Below are 23,390 nucleotides of genomic sequence, written 5' to 3'. Positions count from 1 at the left end.
AATCCATGATCCTCTTTGCATAGTCCCATGGCATCTCATAGCTCCTTCTCTGACACTGGATCTGGGTTGTTCAGAAGAATGTCTTAAAACAACACAATATTGTCAACTGCAAATGCCAGTCTCTGGTATAATTAGTTACTTCTATAATTATAATATCTGTAGCATTTCCTTTGGTGCATGACACAGACATTGTAAACATGATCTCACAGCCTCTGAATAGCCTGCACTGGACTTGCACACAGTAGGCCTGTTAACAGCCAGCTGTGGATTGAAGAGGCCCTAACCCTCTCTGCTGAACTACTAGCAACTGACAGGTTCTGGAGAATCTGTCACTATCTTCTGGTGTATAATAAACAATACGCCCTCTAGGTTCTAGTGAACAGAGCCAAATGTGTGTTTACACAGGCAATCCTGGTTAAAACTAGGAACAGACAGGAAGAAAACATAGTGAGAACAACGGGATGTACAGAGGAGTAGCAGTCAGGAGAGAGGCCCATGAGCTGGAGGGAGTTAGTGCAAGCCAGGCTGTGAGAAGGCTAGGATGTTAGCATGGGCTTTGAAATGGGTGACGGGTACCTGTGATACTGAGGGAGCCTGAAGGTCAGCATGAACTCTGATGGGCTGATATGGGGCCACATGTAGCCCACAGCTTTAACCCATACCTTCGGCCAGAGGTAAGGGACATGACTCTTTCAGAAGTGAGAAACCAGGTCCACAGAGTTCCTGAGGAAGGCCGGCTTTTATCAAAATATCAGAAATCCTTCTATAGCCTATGCTGAGCTAATTCCTAAATATTTGGGCTCCCTTTGGAGTAAGAGTATTGGACTTTCCTCTGGAACTGACAGTGTGGAAACAGCCTTGTTCTTCCTATAATATTAGGACTTTTAAAAAGTGGTGATAAGACTTGTGAAGGAAAATGGATGGGCCAGCTGGCGATAAGTATTTCTTCCCACACTACACATCTATCTATGGCAGTAACATAGTTTAGTGCTATAGTTAACTATTGCTACCTGGGTGACATGAGGCTAGGACCACTAAAACAAGCAGGAAATTGCATGTGACTGACATGCTAAGATGTCATTCTCATGCACCCTGGTCCCTGTCGCCCATGGAATGATACTGGCTTCATTTCATCTGCAGCTCCCAATGTGTCCCTCTGTCCCACTGAGCATGCCAACCGGGAGTAAGTGTCCAACAGAATACAGTGTCAATTATGAGTCTGGAGAAGAAAAAGGCAATGTCTCAAAAAAACAAAATCAAAAGTTTCTCAGTCCCCAGTCCACACAGGAAATTCGGGTTTATGTCATAAAGGCTTCTGAGAGACAGGAGTGACTGGGGCTCTAAGTTGTGTGGCCCCATATAGCTTCTGTGCCTCAGTTTCAACCCTCTGCTAGAAATAAATGCGTTCACTAATGTTGCATTCACTACAAATGTCCTGGTCGTTAAGCACGTCTGATGCTTACTTCCAGACTCCCTGTAAGACCACTGCTATCTGAAAGCCCAGGTCCAGCATTGGACAGGCCAATACTTCACCGAGGTCCCGGTTAGGCAAATGAAGCAACCAGCCTCTCTCTCGGGGCAATCAGGTTTGTTAAACTGTGTTAAAATTGCTGTTAGTGTCATCAGGCAGAGCTCACTGGGGAAGTCTTGTGGAAGAGTAGGGGATGGAACTAAATAAGCTGGAGGAGTGACGAACACCACAGTAAGACCTACAGAGTCCGCTAACATGGGCCTGGGGTGTGGTCACAGAAACTGAACCATCAACCAAAGAGCATGCAGGGGCTGGACCTAGCTCCCCGCCCATGTGTAGCACAGGTATAGCTCAGTCTTCATGTGGGTCCCCTAAGAATTGGAGCCAGGACTGTCTCTGACTCTGTTGCTTGCCATTAGATGCCCTTCTCCTACCTGAACTGCCTGGCTGGGCCTCCATGGAAGGGATATGTGCAATGCCCCTGACACTTGATGTCCTATGGCAGGGTGGTACCTAAGGGGCGCCTTCACCTTCTCTGAAGAGAAAGGGAGGCTGCAGTCAACCCAGTCACACTGACCTCTCTCCACACATAACCCTTGCCATAAGTGTGCCTACACAGACACATACATGTGCATTCACAGACAAACACATCAGTGACAGGTAGACATATAATCACACACAAATAAATACATACATAAATACATAAATAAATACACGAACAATGCTAGTACCATCTTTCTCTGTGCATGGACCTGATGTCAGCACCCTGCCTGTCTCTCAAGTCTACATGGGTATGTGCTGGTGGTGACACAAGGAGGAAGTGTCTGGGGACATAGATGTGGTTATATAACTGCATACCGAACTCTTGTTCTACTTTCCATGATTGCAATAAACACATGTGAGTTTTGAGGAATTCAGTGTCATTTCAGAGAGGACGTGGAATCTACTTCACTCGAACAAACACAGAACAAATTGAAAGCATCTGCTCATTACTGTAGATGATAGTATGTGTGTATATGTATAATTTTTCTCATTTTATTACTGATTTTACATATTTCAATTATATACACTACCTTCCTGAATTCCTCCCAGATCTATCATCAACCAACATTGCATCTTTTAAAAACATAATAAAATAAATTCAATTACAGTTTACACTGCCCATAGTCTCTTGCTTGTGTGGCTTTCAAAAGTGGTGTGACTGGAGGTGGGGATGTAAAAATCCCATACCTAAGGAGCTATTGGCCTGAAAGAAGAGCTTAACATTTTTGATAGTCATTTGGGGACCACTTGGTTTTTGTATCTTTCTTATTATGATTTCTTCTTAGGATCTCTCTGTCTCTCTCTCTGTCTCTCTTTGTGTGTCTCTCTCTGTCTCTGTGTATGTGTGTGTATGTGTGTGTGTCCCACATAGCTTTAATATTTTAATTTCTGGGGTGGAGATATGTACAGTGGTTAATGGCACATGCCCCCAAGATAGGTGGCCCATATTTGATTCCCAGGATTCACACAGCGGAAGGACAGAACCAAGTAACTACACAACTTATCCTCTGACTTCCTCATGTGTGCTCCCTAACATGATTAACACAAATAGAGACAAAATAGATAAATAAACTCAGAAATGAATAAATACATACTTGACCTAATAATCAGGAGGTTGGATGGCCTCACTTGGTAATTGAATATTAGAAGTGCTTGCATGGGTTCTATCAGTCCATCTTCTGTTGTGTGTGTTAGTTTTACCTTGCTTTCTGTTTCCATGATGAAACACCATGACCAAAAGCAATCTGGGGAGGAAAGGGTCTATTTCCTCTGGATCTCACAGTCTAGCATTTCACAAAATGGAGGCAGGAACTGGAGGCAGGAGCTGAAGCAGAGGCCATGAAGAGATGCTGATTACTGGCTTGGCCCTCGTGGCTGGTTCAGCCTGCATTCTTTATGCTCCAGAATGACCTGCACAGGCCTGGCCCTTCCCACAGTGGGAGAGACTCTGGCCTATCAATAAGTAATCAAGAAAATGACCACAGGGTTTCCTACAGAATTACACAGACACCAAAACCAACACTGTTGTGTGGTAAAGAGGTGCTGTCTGACAGAATAAAGTGTGGCAGTTCCTTGAAAGGTCTGACCAGCAACTGACCAATGCAGAAGGGGATGCTTGGAGCTACCATCAGAGAGAACTGAACGACCCTGGTGGGGGAGCTTCCAGAGAGCTGAGGGAGTGGAGGGGGATTGCAACCCCATTGGAAGAACTGCGTAGCCTGGCCTGACTACCCAGTTCTCCCAGAGACAAGACTGCCAACCAAGGAGTTTACCTGGTGGGATCCATGGCTCCAGATACATATGTAACAGAGGTGGGCTTAGCTGACAGCAATGGAGGAGAGGCCCTTGGTATCAGGAGCTTTGAAGACCCAGTATAAGAGGTGCAGGAGGGATGGTGTGGAAAGTGTGAGTCTCCGAGGGAGCACTCTCATATAGGCAGAAGGGGAAAGGGGAGGGCACATGTGGGATGGGGCTAGGTGGAGAGGTGACCAGGAAGTGAGATATCCTGGAATGTGTGATTGGTGTGTGGGAGATAACCAGGAAGTGGGATATCATTTGAGATGTAAACATATGGAATGATTAATAAAAACATACATGAATGAATGACTAAATAAATGAATAAATAAATACATGAATGAATGAGTAAATAGCATTTCCTTCATATGGGCCACACATACTGTAATAATCTAGAAGACACATGAAGCAAATAAACTGGGAATCTATTTACTTGAAATACAAGTGTTTAGACAATAAAGACACAGTAACACGTTGGTGGAAGAAAGCAGGCATCTACAAGTGACTCCAGGGTAGTACACTAGGGCTCCTGGGCCACCTACAGAGAAGGGTGGGGTTGGTCTCTGGAGGAGTACCAACACTCATCCCTGACTGACTCTGTCCTCTCCTGAAGTTCTCTCTCCTCTTCTTAAACCATCTCTGTAATGAGAGGGAAGAGGGGTTTGTTCTGTTTCATAATTAGGATTGTAAATCAGAAAACATGTCATTTATTATTGGTTGCTGTCTATAATTTATATCAATACAATCTATATTAATATTAGCTTGCTCAGAAGAACCTTGCTTCTCACTGCTGTAATTCTGTAAGGGGAAGAAAGGCTGGTAGAAGGAACAGGGCTTGCCTAGAATGTGGGAGAGCCAGGCTTCTGGCCCCAGCATTGCAAAATAGTTCATGGACAATTACTGCACACCTGGCTTCTCTGTCTCCTCTCCTAGAGCCCTCTGCAGATACTTATCAGCACTCTCGGGCAGATGCAGCTGCATGGTCCCAAGAGTCCTTTTGATGGGTGACCTAATCCTTATGGATTCACTAGGCACCAGCCTGAGGACCAGATATTTGGAATGTGTCCTTTCCACATTCCCACAGGTCCCTGTTTAACTTATAAGCTTTCTGAGTGCTGGGCTCTGCCTGGGATCTATCATACATTCAAATTGTCCCTTAAGGTACATTGCATTTGAAATGTGTGCAGTCTGAGTAGTGAGCCTTCTAATCTTATTTTCTACCCACAGAGACCACAGATCTGGAAAAGTATTTTGAGGCGCCAGCAGAGATGGCCCAAAGATTAAGAGCACCTGTGGCTCCATAGAACCTGAATACCATTCCCAGAAGCCATGCCTCCTGGCTAACAATGACTTGTAACTCCAACTATGGGCATCCAGAATCCTTCAGTAACAGGATAAACATATCTGAGACCTGGAGAAAGTTCTCGAATGGCTGTGTTGTCAAATGACATTTTGTTTCTTACTCACCTGCAATTGGGCCTCAGTCACACCCATCCACCTTGCCAGATGTTTTCTGAGACAAAAAATGGCAGATGTTCAATATTTGGTACCACAGATGAATAAGCATAAGGGACACTTTAAATTTATGAAATCAATTGTCTCAATCTCCTAAGCTCTAGGATACTTCATTACTACACGTGAGTTTCTTTCCTTAGCAATATGCTATCAATAGACATAAAAACCTAAGACTATATCTAATAACACACTTGCAAAACACTAATGGAGACAGAAAAACTGCTCTTAAGATTGGCTGTGGTGGAGCTTAAAGCTGTCTCACATTAACACAATACAAAGTAAGAGTTACAGAAACAAGTGCACACTTGCAAGACCTGGGTGAGGAGCTCTGCAATGATGGAAGGATAAAAGAAATAAAAGATGACTTCCTGGACATCATATGAGGACTCCTACCATTCAGTGAGCACATAAGGATGTCCTGCGTGGTGATCATCAGGAAAAGGACATGTTACATTGCTTCATTTACTGTGTGAGTGTGGACGTGCATCAACATTTGTGTTGCTCTGTGTGTATGTGTGCGTGTGTGTGCATGCAAGTGCCCATACGTTCCTGTGGCCACACTGTACTTGTGAAGATCAGATCAAGTCTTGAAGGACTTGGTTATTTCTGGGTTCCAGGACAGCATGTCCTTTTACTTGCTGAACCACATCAGCAGTCCGGAGAAATGAAATGTTAAATCACACCAATCACAAAAAAAAAAAAAAAAAAAAAAAAAAAAAAAAAAAAAAAAAAAAAAAAAAAAAAAAGTTACAAAATCTCCCAGTGTTGGCTACACAGTTCTGAATTCCCAGGAGGAGGGAGACATAAACAAGGGGTTTCCTGTAAGTTCCAGGCTATCTCTGCTAGAGGTGGGAGATCCTGCAGAACACAGTCAGAAGGAAAGGATAGAAATAAAAAACTAGGCCTGAAGTAGAAGCAGAAAAATGTCCTGGGGAGTGGGCTGGCTTTGGTCACATAAAGACAAATGACCTTGAATGACCTCTTCTTCCATCTCCCAGTACTGGGGTCCAGACATGCCTAGTTTGATACACCACTTATTTTTGTGTGTTGAATTAGGGATTTTCTCTGTAGCTCAGGCCCCCAGAAACTCACCACCATAGCCCAGGCATGGCCTTCTCAGTGCTGAGATTACAGGCAGAGACCGCCATGCCCAACACTGAGGCTTGTCTTTATGGACAGTTTTCTTTGGGCAGAGCACAAATTTTGAGAAAGTACTAAAAACAGTAGTAAAGAGAAAAGTGATGCCAATGTGTTTATAGTAGAAAACATAGAGGGAAATACACAGGATATAAAAATGTATCAGCACATTGACTGACTGTCACCCTCTGTCATAGGAACCACATCTGGGCTTCTGAGGCCTGTCCTAAGAGGACCTCACTTAGATCAGCAGACACTGACAGACTGTTACTTTCTCCAAGTAGATCCTACAGGAGAGGGGCTCCACTGCCTTTTGCAGAGATCGCAGTCCCAAAACAGAACCCCAGGACAGCAAGGCAGGGGTCTGGCAGGCTGTATTACTTCTCTTAGTTTAGCCTTAGTTCTAGAAGCAAAATGGAGGCAGACAAGTGTACTCAGCAGATAAACCTGCTTGCAGGGGACAAGCCAGCTGAACTGATTTTCCAGTTCAGGACACCCAGCCTGGAACGGGAGAACCAAGTCCTTCAAGTTGTCCTCTGACCTCCAAATGTTAGCCCCAGAGCCCTGACTTGAAGAAGAGACCCCTCCAGACCAAAAATCCCACTTAAAAGTAATTTAAAGTTTCTAATAAATGAAGACAAGGACAGATGCAGAGAGCCACAGGCCTCTCTGTACCAGCTTGCTCCCTGCTAAAAAGACTGGATCCACACAATGTGCTTACCTGTCTTTAGCACTGAGATAGTGATTTCTCTGGAAAAAAGCGTTCTAGCTCCTGCAGGTGTAGTTCTGTAAATCTGTCCCGGAGGCGGCGGTGAGACACCAGCACTGGCACAGGCTTTATAGTGGACACCAAAACTGGCAAGGGTTGTATGTTGGGTACTTCAGTTGATGTGGGCAGTACACAGGCCATCTGGCCTGCTGTAGTCTGTTCAGCAGGAGCTGGTGTATGTGATGTGCTAGACTCCTTAACTGCTATAGGGTGTGTAGCAAGAACCTATAGCAGTCTACTATAGGACACAGGAAATGGCATAGTCTGTCGTTGATGCACACTGATTGACATAGACTGTACGTGGGGCACAGTAACAGGCATAGACTGAGCCTGTAGTACAGGAAGAGGTAAAGGCTGTACATGGGACACAGGCACCTGCATATGCTGTGCATGAGACACAGTGATTGACATAGTCTCTATGTGTGACACATTAACTGGCATAGACTGGGCCTGTGGCATTGGAACAGGCAAAGACTGTACATGGGGCCCTGTAACAGGCATAGAGTGTCCATGGGGAACAGGACTATGCATAGGCTGTGTGTGAGGCACAGTGATTGGCATAGGCTGTACACGGGGCATAGGCTGTACACGGGGCATAGGCTGTGCATGTTGCAAAGCAATGGGCACGGGCTGTACATGGGGCAGAGAAATGGTCACAGGATGTACGTGGGGCACAGAGATTGGCATAGGCTGTGATAAGGGAACATTAAATGGCACGGGTTGCACACGGGACACAGGAATGGGCACAGGCTGGACATGGGCCACAGCGATTTTTAGATGCTGTGCTGGGGGTACATTATCTGGTATAGCCTGGACTTGGGGCACAGTGATGGGCATTTGCTGTGCCTGGGGAACATTGATTGGCATCGGTTGTACATGGGGCACAGGAATGAGCACAGGCTGTGCACCAGGCCCCTTTAGGGACACAGACTGTACCCGGGATCCGCCATGTGGCATCCACTGGACACGGGGCATCAGAACTGGCCCAGGCTGCACATCCACGGTGCCCCACCCACGTTCCGGGACTGGCTTCTGAGGCAGCTCATTCTTCTGCCTATGGCTAATGGCACCTTCTTGGGTCCAGTCATCCCTGCCTCCCGAAGTGTCTACAGCAGAACGATTTTCTCCATACCTTCCCTTTCTCCTCCATACCCTCAGTTCTTCTGCTCCTCCCCATTTTGGTGCTGAGGCTCCCAGCCCAGGCAGGGGACCGGTCACTCTCTTCCCCATTTCTCTCCTCTCCAGCGCGCAAGACCAGCTGTGCTTTCACACCTGAAAGCGAGGAAAGAGAGAAAGATCAAGTGACAGGACATAGGGTGGTGCAAAGTGGCCATGATGTCAAGGCAGGTGAAGCCTGCAGCACACAGATTCTGTCCAGGCAGCTCTGAGTGACACCCATTTCCTCATGGATATGGCCAACCCACCACTCCTAGTGTGCACTGACCTTTCTCCTCTTTCTCGTCACGTTCCACATGGCCTGGATAGGTGATATTTCCATGCTTCATGACCCGAATCCTATCAAGTCCATAGAAATCCGCCGTCTCTTGAGCCTCTCTAGACTGTGAGCTGGAGCCCCCTAGTGTTCCGGGAGGAGACAGCTACTACAGTGAGAAGGATTCTCTTCTATCCTAGGGGAAAGTACCCTAGGTTATGTTATCCAATCAGGGCGCCCATTCCTAGCTTCCGGGCTTGACTGACAGTTGCTATTGGTTGAGCTCTGAGGAGTAAAACTGAGAGCATTTTGGAGCTACATCGGATCTAATGTTCTTGTTGATAGAGGCAAGGAAGATGTAGATGAAGCCCTTCAATTTGCAACTTGGTGAGTCCTTTTGGTCTTGTGAAGTAACTTCCTAGGGAAGTGGACCATGTAACCGGAAGTAACAGTAGATCTCCCAGTAGTTCTAGAAGCCCCGAGAAAAATGCAGAAAATACCTCTTGGTCTAGGGGACATGACTGGGTCCTTGGTCCTTGACACAGACCCGATATTAATCAAATGCGTTTTTCTGGGAGACTCTTCCTTTGGGGTTTCACAGAAAGTGAAGCACATGTATTATATCATGCTTTCAGGATCTGCCTTTACTGGAGCTTGGGCATAATTGCAGGGCCTGGTGGCTGTGCACACAGATCAGAGGACTCACCTTAGATAAGTCTGCTGGGCACAGGATGGATGTAGGAAGGAGCAGGAAAAGCTCTTGGGACTTCAGTTATACTTTCATGCTTTGATAAGTGCTGACAAACAGTGTGAGAATGTTCATACCTGTGCTGAACTTCCTCATATTTGTCTTGAACACACACACACACACTCACACACATGTGCACATATTCACACTGCTAATGCCTTCTCTGAATGAGCACTGTCAAGAGCAGGCTTTTATGCCTTTGTCTCGATCCCAGTACTGTCAGTCAAGCAGCCTCTTAGGTGTCATGTGTGTAGTCTGATCCCATGGTAACCATCTTTTTCCAACAGGCTCTAGTCACTATAAGACTAGAAAGGCCCTAAATATCTAGCCTAATGACATCCAGTTCCTGTCTTGGTGTGGGAATACTGGGAGCCCTGGTGCCAGAGTAGGAGTTTTTCTCTCATCAATAGGCTAACCTCAGACTTCTGGTAAACTAACTCAGTTGCAAATCTGCACATGGTTGTTGCTGTCCTTTCCTGTCTGTCTTTGTACACCTTGAAACTACTCTTGACAAGGTGTTCAGGAACTGATGACTGTCTTTCTCATTCTGAACAACTTTGGAAAGACCCCGTTTAGGGCTTGAGACTGTGGCCACATTGGCAGAGTGCTTGTCTAGAATGCATAAAGCCCTTGCTTAGAGTGTTCCAACTCCTGAAAACGACTGGATGTTCCTCTCTGTGATGCCTCTTCTTACATGATGACCCAAGAATCAGAAGCAACTGTGGAGAGATGGGTTTACTGCCATGTCACTCAAAACACACTCTTTCAAAGCAACAACAGAAACACCACATTTGTTCTATCAATCAGTTCTGATGTCTTTATTTTACTGTAAAACAGTGAGGAATGTACTTGAGTCAATTAATAAGTTTCAGAGATGACTGATTCCAATAATATTAATTAAACCTATGGTGTGTGCACAATGTTATGAGAAAAGCAAAGGAAGCTTGCCCCACGTCAGCCTGCACAGGATAGAGTCTCATGTTATTTTTGAGTTGAATGTTCACTTGCCTGCCCGCTGAATCCCATGACTGGCCTTGATGAATGTGCAAACCAAAGGTTGTACTGAAGTCATCAACATGGAAGGAGGCAGTACTGACTGAAGATACACCTACAGCCTATGGGGATAATGGAGGCCTTCCTTGAACATGTTTCTACTCCCACACAATCAGAACCAGGGTAGGATCAGCACAATTTACAGATGGGAAGCTCATTCCCTGCAAATAAAGTGAAAGCATGTAAACAATGTGATATGCAGGGGTCCATGAGGGTGACCCTGGATTGCTGTTTCCAGCAGAAAGCCATCTTTACCAATCTGTTTGCATCTTACTTAAGGAATGGTTTGCATCTACCTTCCACAATCAGAAAGAAATATAGTGAAATTCTCATCTTTATTGTTACTGTGTTGCTAACAGAGAAACAGTGGCTTTCCCTCGTGAATGGCAAGCCTGTGACTCCACACAGCCCATCTCCTTGTGGCTCCTGGAGGTTAGTACCCTAGGGCTCCTCTGGGTCCATCATGCAAATGTGGTCCTGGATCCCAGCCGGTGTGCCCCTGAGCACTGCTTTCTTCTCCCTGGCCCTCTGCTTGGCTCTCCTATTGTTAAACCACATCTGAAAGCAGAGGACAACATGCAATGTCTCAGCATGCTGAGTGCTTTGCTAGAGAGGACACATGCTCTATCACTCACTGGCATTCAAACCCCACAGCAGACAGAAGGTTTGTCAAGATGATCAGACTCCTTGGCCTGTGGCATCAGGGTGCCTCCAGTGTTGGAGAACATGGCTGCACTCTGTGTAACTTTACCTTCTACACACAAGCCTGAAAACAGCAGCAGCTATCACTAGTTTACAAAGTCACAGCTTGGTCTCACTTGAAAACCACACATGGACAGCAGCAGTTATGTACTCAGTTCTACAGCAGACTGAGCAGAACACATGGACATTATTTCTGGTACCATATCCCCCATGTTGTTGTACCTGTCATAAATTCAATAGTGCTGGTCCTTACTGTTTTGTTCATTAGACAAGGTTTGGAAGGTGTTAGCATTCTGTCTAAGCTCCACCCCACAGTTGTCTAGCTTCAGAGAGGTGTGGTCATCCCTACAGTTACCTGGCAACAGCCAGGTAGGCCTGACTTACTATAAAAGGGGCTGCTTGCCCCTTCCTCCCTCTCTTGCTCTCTTGTTCTCTTGTCTACTTGTCTACTTGTTCCTCACCATTTCCTCCTCACTCCCCCCTTTCTTCCACCCTCTCTCTCCATGTGCTCCAGGCTGGCTTATTCTCTTCTGCTTCTCTAAGCTCTCTGCCTTTCTGTGCCTCTACTACCTTCATGTGTCCCATCCCTATGCTCTGAATAAACTCTGTTCTATACTATACCTTCTTGTGGCTGGTACCTCAGGGGGAAGGGATGCCTTGGCATGGGCAGGCTGACACATCCCCTTCCCACATACTTGCATACACACCTATAGATCATAGGTCTATAGATCATCTCTCCCCTGTATCTTTTCATAAACACATCAGAGGGCATTTACTCTTGCTCTCTTCCCTTGCTGTTGGGGCAGTGTTGGTCTTGTGGTCAGGTGGAGACAACATCTGAACTAAAATCAGTCCTTCAAGTTAAACTGCAGTGCTGCTCTCATGCAAACTCACAAAGGAGGAGGAGCCACTATTGCCTGAGCTACTCATCTCTAGTCCAGGTCAGTCTGGCCTTACCACACATCAGTCACATTTGGGGACGGCTCTATGGGCAAATCATTCACTTGCCCCAGTTGTTACTGATTATTCTTATTTAGTTCAGAGTGTGGGACAAACTGAGTTTTAGTAACTTAATGCAGCTGAAGGCTTTAATGGCCCTGTCTCATGCTCCATCAAATCTAACATCTACAAGAGCATCCTTGGCTTCACCATGAATCCACTGAAGTTCTCTGTAAAGGACAACAGAGTAGGAGGAATTTAACATGAATTACAGGCTAAACATATAAGCATGCACAGACATGGATTCTACATGTAAACAATTACAGAGTCAATGCTGTGTAAATACCTTGGATTTGTACACAGAGTGTAAACACAGTATAGATGCTTTGCTTTTCTCTTTCCTCCAGGAAATCAGGTTCCCTCCATAACTGGGAAACAGCATAGCTATATTATAGCAGTAACTCTGTCTTTGAATCATGATTCCAGTGATGTCCATCAAAGGAAGAGAGCAAGCACACACACTGGTCAACACCCAGGACAAGTCAGACCATGACCCACAGCATGATATAGATGGACCGCACCGCACATTGCTTTCTCAGATCTACTGACCTGCACCTTGGCTTCAGGCACATTCATGTTTCTGGCAAGCACCCCTCTGTGTAGATAAAGCCAGAAAGATCATTAGCTCACATCATGAGGAAGGACAGAGGATGGGCAAGGTGTGTCCCTTCCTCCTGCCCAGATCCACAGGCACACTTAGCTGGCTGACAAACCAGGCTCCTTCAGCAAAGGGCTCCACATGCTCACAGTGTTTAAAGTGCTGTGCTATACCTGGTTGGTCAAGACAATCTGTAACAACTTTAGTTAGCTCACACAGATAATTTTAACAGAGTATGTCATGAGTGGTCAGAGGGGCAGAAATCTATGAAGAACATGTTATGAAGTGTTTGCTCATAGGAATATGTTGAAATATAAGAAAGGCCGAATGATGACAACAGCATGTTATTCAACCTACTTACTTCACGTATATTGTTAAAGGACACAATGAAACGACCAGGCATGAGAAGGGGTGGGGAAAGGAAACTTGATAAATTAGACAGCATTGCAAATGAAATCCTCCATGGACCAAAGAACTCAACAGCCTGTAGCCAGAACTGATGGTGGGGACCTGTAATTCTAACAGCTGCAAACTCAGCCTAATGATCCCACTATGAGGTCTGAATGAGCTCAAGATTAAGTTCAAGCCCAGCCTCAGGAAGTTACAGAGACCCTTCTTAAAACCCACAATTAATAACTGGGGGCTATTAGACAAAGCATGCTGGTTCAGATTTATATTCTGAGTTTTGAAAGCCAGAGAGAGAAGGATGACATTATTTTAAAGGTTACCCTAGATTACACTCACCATTCCATTTCAGTCAGGAACCCAAGAAACTCCCATTTTCAAAACCTAAGCATCCATTCAATGTGAACAAGCAAGCAAAGGGTGGCTCTGGCCATGATTATTTGTGGGCCTCCCTGGCTTCATCCCTCACCACTGGCAAACAAATGAAATGTGACAAACACAAGCACAGTATAGGAAAAGTTATGTGATAAGAACATTGACAAGACCTCTTATTCAGTCTGTTAAGACTGCAGGATAAGAAGCAACTGACCAGTGGTTTTGAGGGAGGAGACTAAAGGCAAGCTTCTAGCATGTGGGTGGAAATACCAACTCAGACAACAGAGGCACCAAAGAACTGAGTCTGAAAAGACTCAAGCCAGTAACTCCATTTCAGGATTTACCTAAGACCAGAAGCCTTGGGCTGAAGTTGTATTTTACACTCCAGGTAACTCCTACCTTCCCCCCTATAGCCACAAGGCAGAAACAACCCTGAACTCCTGAGAGGAGGGGTTCTAAACAATGAGGGGCTTTGTCCAAAGAAGGGTGTGACATCCAGACTCAGAGGGATCTGACCAACAAAGGTACCACAGCCAAATATCCTGAGCACTTTGCTAACTCAGTCAGGAAAGGGGCTTGGAACTCTGTCACTGGGGGGGGGGGGGGGTTAGAGTATTCCTGTTTAGACAAGGAAGTAAGATGTCATATTCAGAGGTGGAAGACCAAAGGAAACATTTCTTACTCTTTGTCAAGAAGAACCATCTTTTTGAGCTGTGTAAGACATATCATAAATTACTTGACCCTCCATTAGTGGAGTTGAGACCCTCATTTCTCATTAATCAGTGATGTGCCAGTATTGAGACATGAGGTAAAGAGGCATATGAACATTGAGCACAGAAGTTTCCTGTCCCCCACAGAATGACCTTTGACCTCAGTGCTAGAAAGTACCTTCTCCAATCCCATCTCTGGGCAGAGTTTACCTGTAGCTTGGAAATGACTGGGGATGAGAGGGCCAGGAGGAGTAAAAGTTAGCTCAATATAAACACTAGCCCCTGGAGGTCAGATGCCACACACATACCTTGTGAGGACATCTGGGTACTGAGTTTCTTGGAACATGGTCTCCATCTCCTGCACCTGCCATTGTGTGAAGCAGAACCTGGTCTGGTGCCTCCTGCCCTGGGACTTTGGAACCACACCCAGCACGAAAGCTGGCTCCTCCTCCTCAGGCTCCATGGGCTCCTGGTTCCTCTGTTTACTTTCAAAATCCAGGTCGTTGTCAGGGACCTGGTTATTGTTCAGTTTTCCCTGTTGGTTGCCACTGTCCTTCTGGCTTTGATGGTCATCACAGGCAATGTCACTGGGAGATGCTGCTGCCCCTGTTCAGTGTGGGGGCCTCTATCCCCTCACAATCCTCCAGATAATAGTAGCAGTCTTCACAGTAGTCAAAGTGTTGTGGATCCATGGCTGCTGCTCTTCAGAAGCCTAGAGGCCTGCCCTTTGCTGGTGTTTTTGGCAGTGGACCTGCCTGGGAGCTTTCAGCAAGTTGGGAATTACAGGCTCAGGTCCTCCTCATTCAAGCTTGCTATTGGCCCTCTGTGTGCTTTCTTTCCCAGTGGTGGGCCTCTTAAGTGAGCCTGGGGGTTGTGCATGGAAGGAATTACAGAGGAGGCAGAGGCAGGGTGTACCTGGGCACTGAATCACAATTTTAGGACACCTGCTCAAGTCCACCAGACAGTCCTGGCCACTGCTCTTGGACACCAGAGAGGACCTTTACAGTGGGGCTATGGGAGAAACTTTAGCATGGAGTGTGGGAAGAGGGAAAGAGACCACATGATGATTGAGTCTTGTTGGAACTACCAGGGAATTTGTCATGATGTTGGACTCCACATTATGGTTTCTATATGTTATATCAGATGTTGAGTGGACTTGGTCAGCTCTGGATTTCTCTGCTGCAAGAGTCTTCAAGGATTCTGAAAGCACAGGCAAGTCACAGTCCTCCACATACAGCAGTGACATCTTGCACCTTTTTGTCTCTCAGTGTTTTGTCCAACTTGATACTGTAAGTAATCCAAAGCAGCTCTTGTAAAAGGTAACATACTCTAGATTGCTGGTAACGAGTCCCCATCAGAGACCTTGTACAATAACCTGTATAGTACTTCTCATGTCTGCAAATGCAGAACATCATGGGTAGATGCCCTCTTGGTGTAGTAATGTAGATAAACATCTTAGAGTGAAGGTCTATTGGAACAAGATCTGTGTCGAGTAGGCCCTGTAGACACTTTAAAGGGAACAAACAGAAGAAGCTATGTGTAGTCCTTGTGGAAGAGTGAGTCCTCTGATCAATTGTGTTCCAGGATTCTGGGGATCATGGTTGGGTGTTAATAGGACCAGAGACAGTAAATGCAGGGTTTTCCTTTCCTTTGTGTCTTTGCTTTTAGTTTGTGACAGTATCTCATGTATCTGATGCTATCCTGAACACTACTTGTCCAGTCATTACTGTTCCAGTATACTGGCCTGGTGTGGGACTTTCCCAGCATTTAAACCCCCCAAATACCACAGGTGTGCACGGAGATATCTGGTCATGATATTTTAATTGATTTCAAAAACAGCTAATAAACGTGCCCACTTGGCTGAATATAGAGCTGTTTATGGCAGGACAGCTGACAGGCATTGTAAATATATTCAAGGTCAGATCTCTCCACCTATCAATATGAACTCCAGTCAATACCTAGAACATTGAAAACTTGTCAGTTTCAGCCACAGGCTGAAGGAAGCAGGGCAGTTTTGTGTTGGAGGAAGTAAATGGCCAGCTTTTATTGAAGGGGAAGGCAGAGCATAGTCACTTTGTGCTGAAATGGTTTCAGAGAAAGATCCAGAAGGTGGGATGTGACTATTGCATGGAGATATGCTCTGAGCACTCTGTGTGGTGTGGAAAGTCTTCAAAGGCATGGCCAACACAGCAGTAAGATAGGTATATCAGAGTCCATGCCATAAGTGGCTTTGACCTCCATGACTCTAAGTCTGCAAGGAAGCTCACTGGAAACAGGTCATGTTCCCTTCAGGAGGAAGTGCTGTGTGGATGTTGGATAACTGGATGAAGGGATATTTACAAAAATTCCTCAATGGACATCAGAATGTTTTATCTTCTCCTGAAATGTCAATGGAAGCTCTATCCCTAAGACAGGACCCCTAGGTTAGGCATTCTGATCAGAATCAGAGAACCCTTTTGAACCCCTCCTTAGCTGATTTCCCACCAAGCTCTGCCCATGGTTTATGAAGGTGCCTTTTCACACACACACACTCAAAATGGTCCTTTACACAGCACTCTGATTTACAGCAAAAGGACATTTCATGTAAATGGTAGGAAGTTTGGTCAGAATCTGATTCAGGCTTGTGTTCACCTAGACCTTTCCTCAACTGGACTGGCTCTATGGCTGGATACACATGCTATGTCCTGCAGTTTCCACCAAGAGGAGACATTCCATCAAGGATGACAATTCCTGAAGACCTAAGACATTCCAAATCGAGGTGTAATGTTTCATGATAAGGGAGAGATCATTAATACACAGAAAGGAAACAGTTCAATCCCTTCCTGTGGGCTTACTAGAGATTTGTTCACATTTCCTCATGACTCCCCATTGAGAGTATCAAGGGCACGCTCCAGTCCACACCATGGACTACATGTGGAGGATCCAAAGACACCACTAGATGCATTTCATCTTATTTGGCCCTGTGAAATGTCTGATGACACCAGATGTGGTGAGTCTGGAAGACAAGCAGTCTGGAGATAACAGTTTCTGCTTGGAAGTTTGGTGGCAGGTGCTCAAATGGAATCCATAAAATTAGTCTTTAGCTGAAACATCAAACCGAGAACCCGGGGATCCTTCCTCTGTGTACCTGGGTTCCCTAGTGAATCATTTCTCTTTCTCTCGAGTTGCCAAAATTGATCCCCTCCAGAAGAACTTGGTGACTATCTTAGGGGAAATATGGTTGTGAAATACAATCAGGAAGTCAGCTAGGAGCAGGAGCCCTGGTGGGAATGGCAGTTGCAGCAGCAGCAGGGAAAAGGGGTGGCAGCATGTACATTAAAAAGAGGAGTTCTCCCCGTGGAAGATGGAAGACAGAAGGTGGAGCATTTCAGGATACCACGTTCCTGGAGACCACCTGAACCTTTAGAAAACCACTGTTCCCCACACATTCTTTCAAGACTGAGAACAGTACTCAGAGTTTTTCAACCCCCATGGATCTGGGAGATAAACACTGGGCTCCCTCTGGCTCAGGCAATCTGAGGGCATGAGCTGTGTTCAGACTCATTCCTTCTTCCAGATCCTCTTCCAGCCTTCCCTGTGCAAAGACAAACTAGTTTATCCAAACCTCACATATCACAAAATACATAATGTCTCCTGACCAGGTTAGGGTAGACCTCATTTGCCATGTGTGTGTGAGTGGAGGGACACACAACTGGACAACATGCAGCCATTAAGAGAGGATGGAGTAAACACTGAATGGCTTCTCCTGTGACCTAAAGAATCAAATCAGTGGAATCAATGTACATTGAAAAGGCAGGTTTATTGCGACAGCCCTATGACAGGTTCACTGACATTTTTAGGAGGGGCTTTGTGAAGTCCCAGGGCTGGGTTGCGTTAAAAGATTCTTTAAGGGCCATGGGGTGAGTTTTTATGTAAGGGGAGGTACTGGGGTCATAGCCTTATTTGGGGAATTGTGGGTGGATCTTAGGTGCACTGGCCACATTGGAATCAGGAACTAGGAGCTTGCTTTGTCTAGTATATTGGGCAGGCATTTGAGGAAGCCTTTTGAAATTCTGACTTTTTGCTGGCTTTTTGAAAGCCTGAATTTGGAAGGCCTGGCTTTTGCAAGAGCAGGCTTTTTCAAGGGCAGGCTTTTGCAAGAACAGGCTTCTGAAAAGCAGATGAGGGTGGGGACCTGTTGGTCCGTGCCATGTTGCCTTTGTCTCTAAACCTCCTGCCTAATACTCAGGTCTAACCAGGCATCTCTATCATAGCCTTTCTTCCCAAGGACCACTGAGGAAGATAATCACATATGGCAGGAGAGAGTGCTGCAAGTTCTCTGCACTGACTGATTGCTCTGCAACATTGCTAGGGCCTCCTCCTTGTTTATACAGCTAGAGCTGCTGAAAAGCAAAATCCCCCACACACCCCACAAAGCACCAAATCCCTGTACTGAGGGTTCTACAAGGCCACTGACAAAATACAGACAGGAGACCTTTCAGTCCCGTTCTCTGCTGAACAGGCAAGTCTGGGAACTTATGCTCCCTGAGACCTAATGGAAGAAGGGAGACAGAAACCTCCCTCTGGCATGAATGGACAGATTCGCCTCTCCCTTCTAAGCAGCAGGACCTCTGGCCAGCATGGCTCCCCTAGTGCTCTGAAAGTCCAGAGAGAGAGAGGGCAGCACACATAATGTACCCATTTCTCCTGCCCACCAAACCTTGGAGTAGCCTCTGTGATAGTTCCAAAACCGTCTGAGGGTAGGGATTCAGGGTTGGTGGGAACAGCCATGTCTAGAAACAGACTGACTTTCTGCTCATAGGGGATTTTCCCTCTCTGTCTTTATAATAACTTGTTCCCACATTGGCAGTGATTGCCACTTGCATGTGTCCATTTATAATAAAGGCCTCCTTGTTATTCTGCCTGAATGCCATGTCTGGGATTAACTACTATCCTTCAAATATTATACCCATATTTTAATAACTTAAAAGACAATGGAGACAACATAGTTAGAATCCACTTCTTTATTTCTGAAATCATTGTAGAGTTATAAAGGTTTTCCTGGCCATCATGGGTGGCTCAGAAGAAGCCGTCCTCATTTGGCTTGAGAACAGGGGTGGCACATAAGTGTTGCTCCAAAATCCTCAGGGAGAGTCACTCTGGGGATTCGGTGACAGATAGCCGAGTACGAGGAGTCTCCTGTTTCTCTTGTAAAAGGATCTCCTCATCTGAAACCAATTCTATAAGCAGGAGACAGAGATACATTAGTACAGTGAACAGTCTCATCACTAAAGCACACACCCTAAAGCACTACATGCCCACTTCACTCTGTTTACAGTTTGGAAGGTATTCAGAATCCATCCCAAGGCCAGGGGTGTGCTACCCATGTGTTCTAGCATGGAGATACTCCCCCAGAAGAATCACTACATCTTTTAAATGCCCCCATAGTTCACTGGTCTAACCCCAAGAAGGGTTGAAGAAGTTCCTCAGGTGTATTCTGATTATTCAGTATGCTGGAAGAAGTAGGGTTCATTCTCAGTGAAAGAATAGAAACGTCCTCCCAAGAAGCCCTTTAGGACAGGGGACACCACACCCAGTCTTTACACCACAGAACAAACACAAAACATCACCTCTTTTCTCCATCCTTGGTGTGTTCTATACATTTCTTCAGGAAAGGATTCACATGTAGCTCATGTGTGGTTTCTGTTCCTTGCTGTGGAAAAGTATCAAAAATTATCCAGCCCACCCCCAAGAACCATAGGAAGTCAAGAGACAGTGTGCTGAGTATCCATGGTGTTAGTCACTTTTGAGTTCCCAGAATGCACATTTTATGAGACAAAGGACACCTCTTCCTGCTTGGTGTTTTCTTTCCAGCCTCCCAGGTTAGTGACTATAGGCTTTTCCCCTTGTGGACATTAGGTGTGGAGAAGCTAGGCCTGAGTGTAATGGTGGTCAGGGTGCAGATGCACACTCACTAAAACACAGGTGTCATAGGCTGTTTCAGGTCCCTGGTCCCAATATTGGTTTCAGAAGTTAGCTAGGTCTCTGACATGTACAGACCAGAGCAAGGGGAATTCTGAGAGAAGATTTTCAGACACATTCAGAGTGACAGAGTAGAAAGTGGGTAAGAACATGGTCTCTTCACTTGTGTGAGGCATGTGGGCTGCACAGCCTTCAGAAGGTCTGGACCACACTCCATCCATGAAGGACAGACAAATCACCTTAGCCTCTGAGCCTTTCTGTTGGCCCAGTTGTCATTTCCTGCCTGAGAAAGTGGAGGCCTGGTATCCTCTTGAACCTAGCCTGGCTGTGTACTGGTCTAGCAGCCTTGGGACTCAACCTCAGGGTCCTTTACATCTGCTACAATTCTAGACAGCAACATCACCTGGTGTACCACCCTTCTGAAAAGCTTATTTTTTCAGAAGACTTGCCAGCACATCACATTCTTCCACACCCATACATCGTGCAAGATGCCTCCTAGAAGGAAAATGTTCCAACATTTAGGCTTTGTGGTGGAAATCATGTGTGAAGGACACGTCCTATTGTTTTTTATATGATTGGGTTCACACATGTGTGCATACATGTTTACATATAGTCACTAATCTTACCATTTACCTTAGTCCTGGCTTTGGTAATAGGTTCCTCTCAGAGACCAAATTTAAGGGTATCCCAGAAAACACAGATGCCTTTATAGTGTACTTATAATATAAAAGTTACTAAAGATAGCATAGGGGAAGAAATATATTTGCAAAATTTTAACTGGAAATGGAATCTTTCCTGCTTTCTCCAGCCATGCCTCAGACTTTCAGCCATATTTCTGGAAACTCATTTAGAACACCAAACATTGTCTAAATTTCCTAATCTTGAACAGTGCAATAAAAGAGTTTTGTTTCAAGTCCACATAGCCCCCATACACCTACCCAAGGTTCTAATTGCAGACAGACAATCATAAGCGTTGGGGGAAAGTCTTAATTGCATGTGGAAGGTACTAAATGCAAGGCATGGTCCGAGACAGGTCCCATTATTTCTACAGGAAATGAGAGGCCCAGTGACAGCCAGAGGACACCTGTAAATGAGGCGCCAAGCACTGGCCATCTGCTTACCTTCCTTGAGGGCTGGGGTAGCGAGTCTCTTGGAAAAGGCACTCCAGATCATGCAGCTGAGACTGGGTGAACCTGGTGAGGCTGTACCTCTGGTGAACCAGACTGTTCCAAGCCTGTTGACTCCTGGTACCTTCAGGAATCGCTGCCTCTTGCTGAGGTTCTTGTTGATCATTGCTGCCTTCGCCACCTTCTCGATGGATGTTGTCATCCTCGGTGCCAGAAGCACCATCACCAGCATGTCTTATCTCCATTTCTTCTTCCCTCTTTTCTCCCTCCTCTCCTACTCCTCTGGCTTCCAGAGTGAGAATGAACTGAGCAGGCTCTTCTTGAGCAAGTTTGCCTCCAGCAACCTCACCCTGAGTGAGTTCACCCTGATCAAGCCAATCCTGAGCAAGCCCGCCTATTACAATCCCTTTCTTGTCTCCTCCCTCTCCAGCCTTGGAGACCACTGTCTTCCTACCTGAAAGACAAAGAGGAGATAAAGGTCTGAACATCATGGCTCAGGCATCTCTGGAAAGCTGGGAGAGGGTCCAAAGGTGGGGCTCCATAACCGAACCAAAGTGCCGGTCCACTGTTCTTTCTACTGCCATCTCTCCCTGAATTGCACCAAAATGCACTCAGAACCAGTTTACTCACCATGCTGTTGTTCCTGTCCCTCCTCAGATCCCAGACTCAGAAGTTTATGGAAACTTTGGCGTCTGTCTTGAGGAGTGTCCATAGCAAGAATCTCTGAATCCAACCCTGGTCCCAAGAGGCTTCCAAAAAAGTAAGCAAAAGCACACACCCAACACAGCCACTTTTCTCCACTATATCTAAGGACTCACTGCCATTGCTTCAGCCTGGGATATATACATTCCCACACTCATCTCTCCATGCCTGTACCTTTTCCTTCCTGAGACCATCCTGCACTAATCAGCTAGGGGGACTGAATGATGGAAATGTGAATTTGGCCCTATAACAGATATGATTACTTTTTTAAAAGCCCAGTTTTGAGTTGGGCTCAGAAAGGACATTCCATACAAGGAAATGTGTATGACAGCATTTCTGTATATCTAGTAACAACGTGCAATGAATGGACAAAATTGAACCATTTCAGCAGGTAGAAAGACACAATTTCTTGACACACCTCTGACCCTATTCACACATGAAGCAGCCAATTGGAGGAAGGAGGCAGGGGAAAATAGAAACTCACCCATGTCTACAGCAAAAAGAGCCTAGCCAAAAGAACAGTTGAACTTCTGAAAATAATCTGCAGTCAAGTCTATGAACTTCAGAACACTCCAGTGCCTGGGCACTGTGTGTGTTGTTGGAGGAGGTAAACACTGCCCAGGATTTCCTATGAGCTTGCTATGTAGTTCTTGTCACCACACCAAATCCCAATCCTTGCACTATCTTGACAGATAGTTTAGTGTTCTTCACAGAACATTTGAACCACTTAATCATATGACAATCCTAGATCCAGTGAGAGTGACAAGGGATGAATTTCACTAAACTGCAAATGCTCAAAGCAAACTGATAAGACCTTCAGAGTATCTGATCCTACTGATAACAACCCCTCTGATCCAGAGTGAATATTGTTGTGGATCACAGCTGAGAGTCAGCTGTGACACACAACTCTACCACCACAACGAGCCCATTGAACATCAACCCAGTGGAAGGAACTGATGACACCAGATGCAGCATCCTGAGAGTCAGGAAAGTCAAGGGAGAATGTCCTGGAGACAGCCATAACTGAAACGCACTCTGGAGAACCCCAATGTACCCAGGCACCAGATGCATTGATCCTTCACACATGCCTATATCTCTGTCTTTCTTTCTGATCTTTCCAGATGAGAAACCTCATTCCAAGAACTTGGTGATTGCATGGGGAGAAACAGATACAGGCAATAAATACCTTGCCTTATACCCAGAAGCAGAAGCCCAAGCAGCAGAAGGAAGCTGACTGGCAATGGCAGTTGTCTTACTTAGGGTTTCTATGGCTGTGATAAAACATCAGGACAAAAAACAATTTGAGGACAAAAAGGGTTAGCTCAGCTATTATGTCTACAACACAATCC

General features: G+C 45.6%; 1 protein-coding gene and 1 pseudogene across 1 annotated transcript; both read right to left on the bottom strand.

The window, feature by feature from the left end:
• Positions 1 to 3,831: 3,831 nt before the first annotated feature.
• LOC117695106 (uncharacterized) lies at positions 3,832 to 14,606 on the bottom strand (annotated as a pseudogene).
• Positions 14,607 to 19,374: 4,768 nt separating this feature from the next.
• Positions 19,375 to 22,051, bottom strand: LOC117694353 (uncharacterized). Its single transcript, XM_034485203.1, has 4 exons — positions 21,970 to 22,051; positions 21,334 to 21,793; positions 20,662 to 20,707; positions 19,375 to 19,470 (listed from the first exon to the last, which is right to left on the bottom strand). The coding sequence occupies exons 1-4, from the start codon at positions 22,049 to 22,051 to the stop codon at positions 19,375 to 19,377; spliced, it is 684 nt and encodes a 227-aa protein (XP_034341094.1).
• Positions 22,052 to 23,390: the final 1,339 nt, after the last annotated feature.

Source organism: Arvicanthis niloticus, chromosome X, assembly GCF_011762505.2.
Source record: "Arvicanthis niloticus isolate mArvNil1 chromosome X, mArvNil1.pat.X, whole genome shotgun sequence".
Lineage (NCBI taxonomy): Eukaryota > Metazoa > Chordata > Mammalia > Rodentia > Muridae > Arvicanthis > Arvicanthis niloticus.
This window is presented reverse-complemented; position numbering and strand designations above follow the sequence as displayed.

Excerpts from the sequence above, each read along its gene's own strand:
- LOC117694353 (XM_034485203.1), bottom strand. The coding sequence starts at position 22,051 with ATGGACACTCCTCAAGACAGACGCCAAAGTTTCCATAAACTTCTGAGT. Across the intron at positions 21,794-21,969 it reads GGGACAGGAACAACAGCATG|GTAGGAAGACAGTGGTCTCC; the intron begins GTGAGTAAACTG and ends TTTGTCTTTCAG. Across the intron at positions 20,708-21,333 it reads TACCCCAGCCCTCAAGGAAG|GAGGCATCTTGCACGATGTA; the intron begins GTAAGCAGATGG and ends TTTTCCTTCTAG.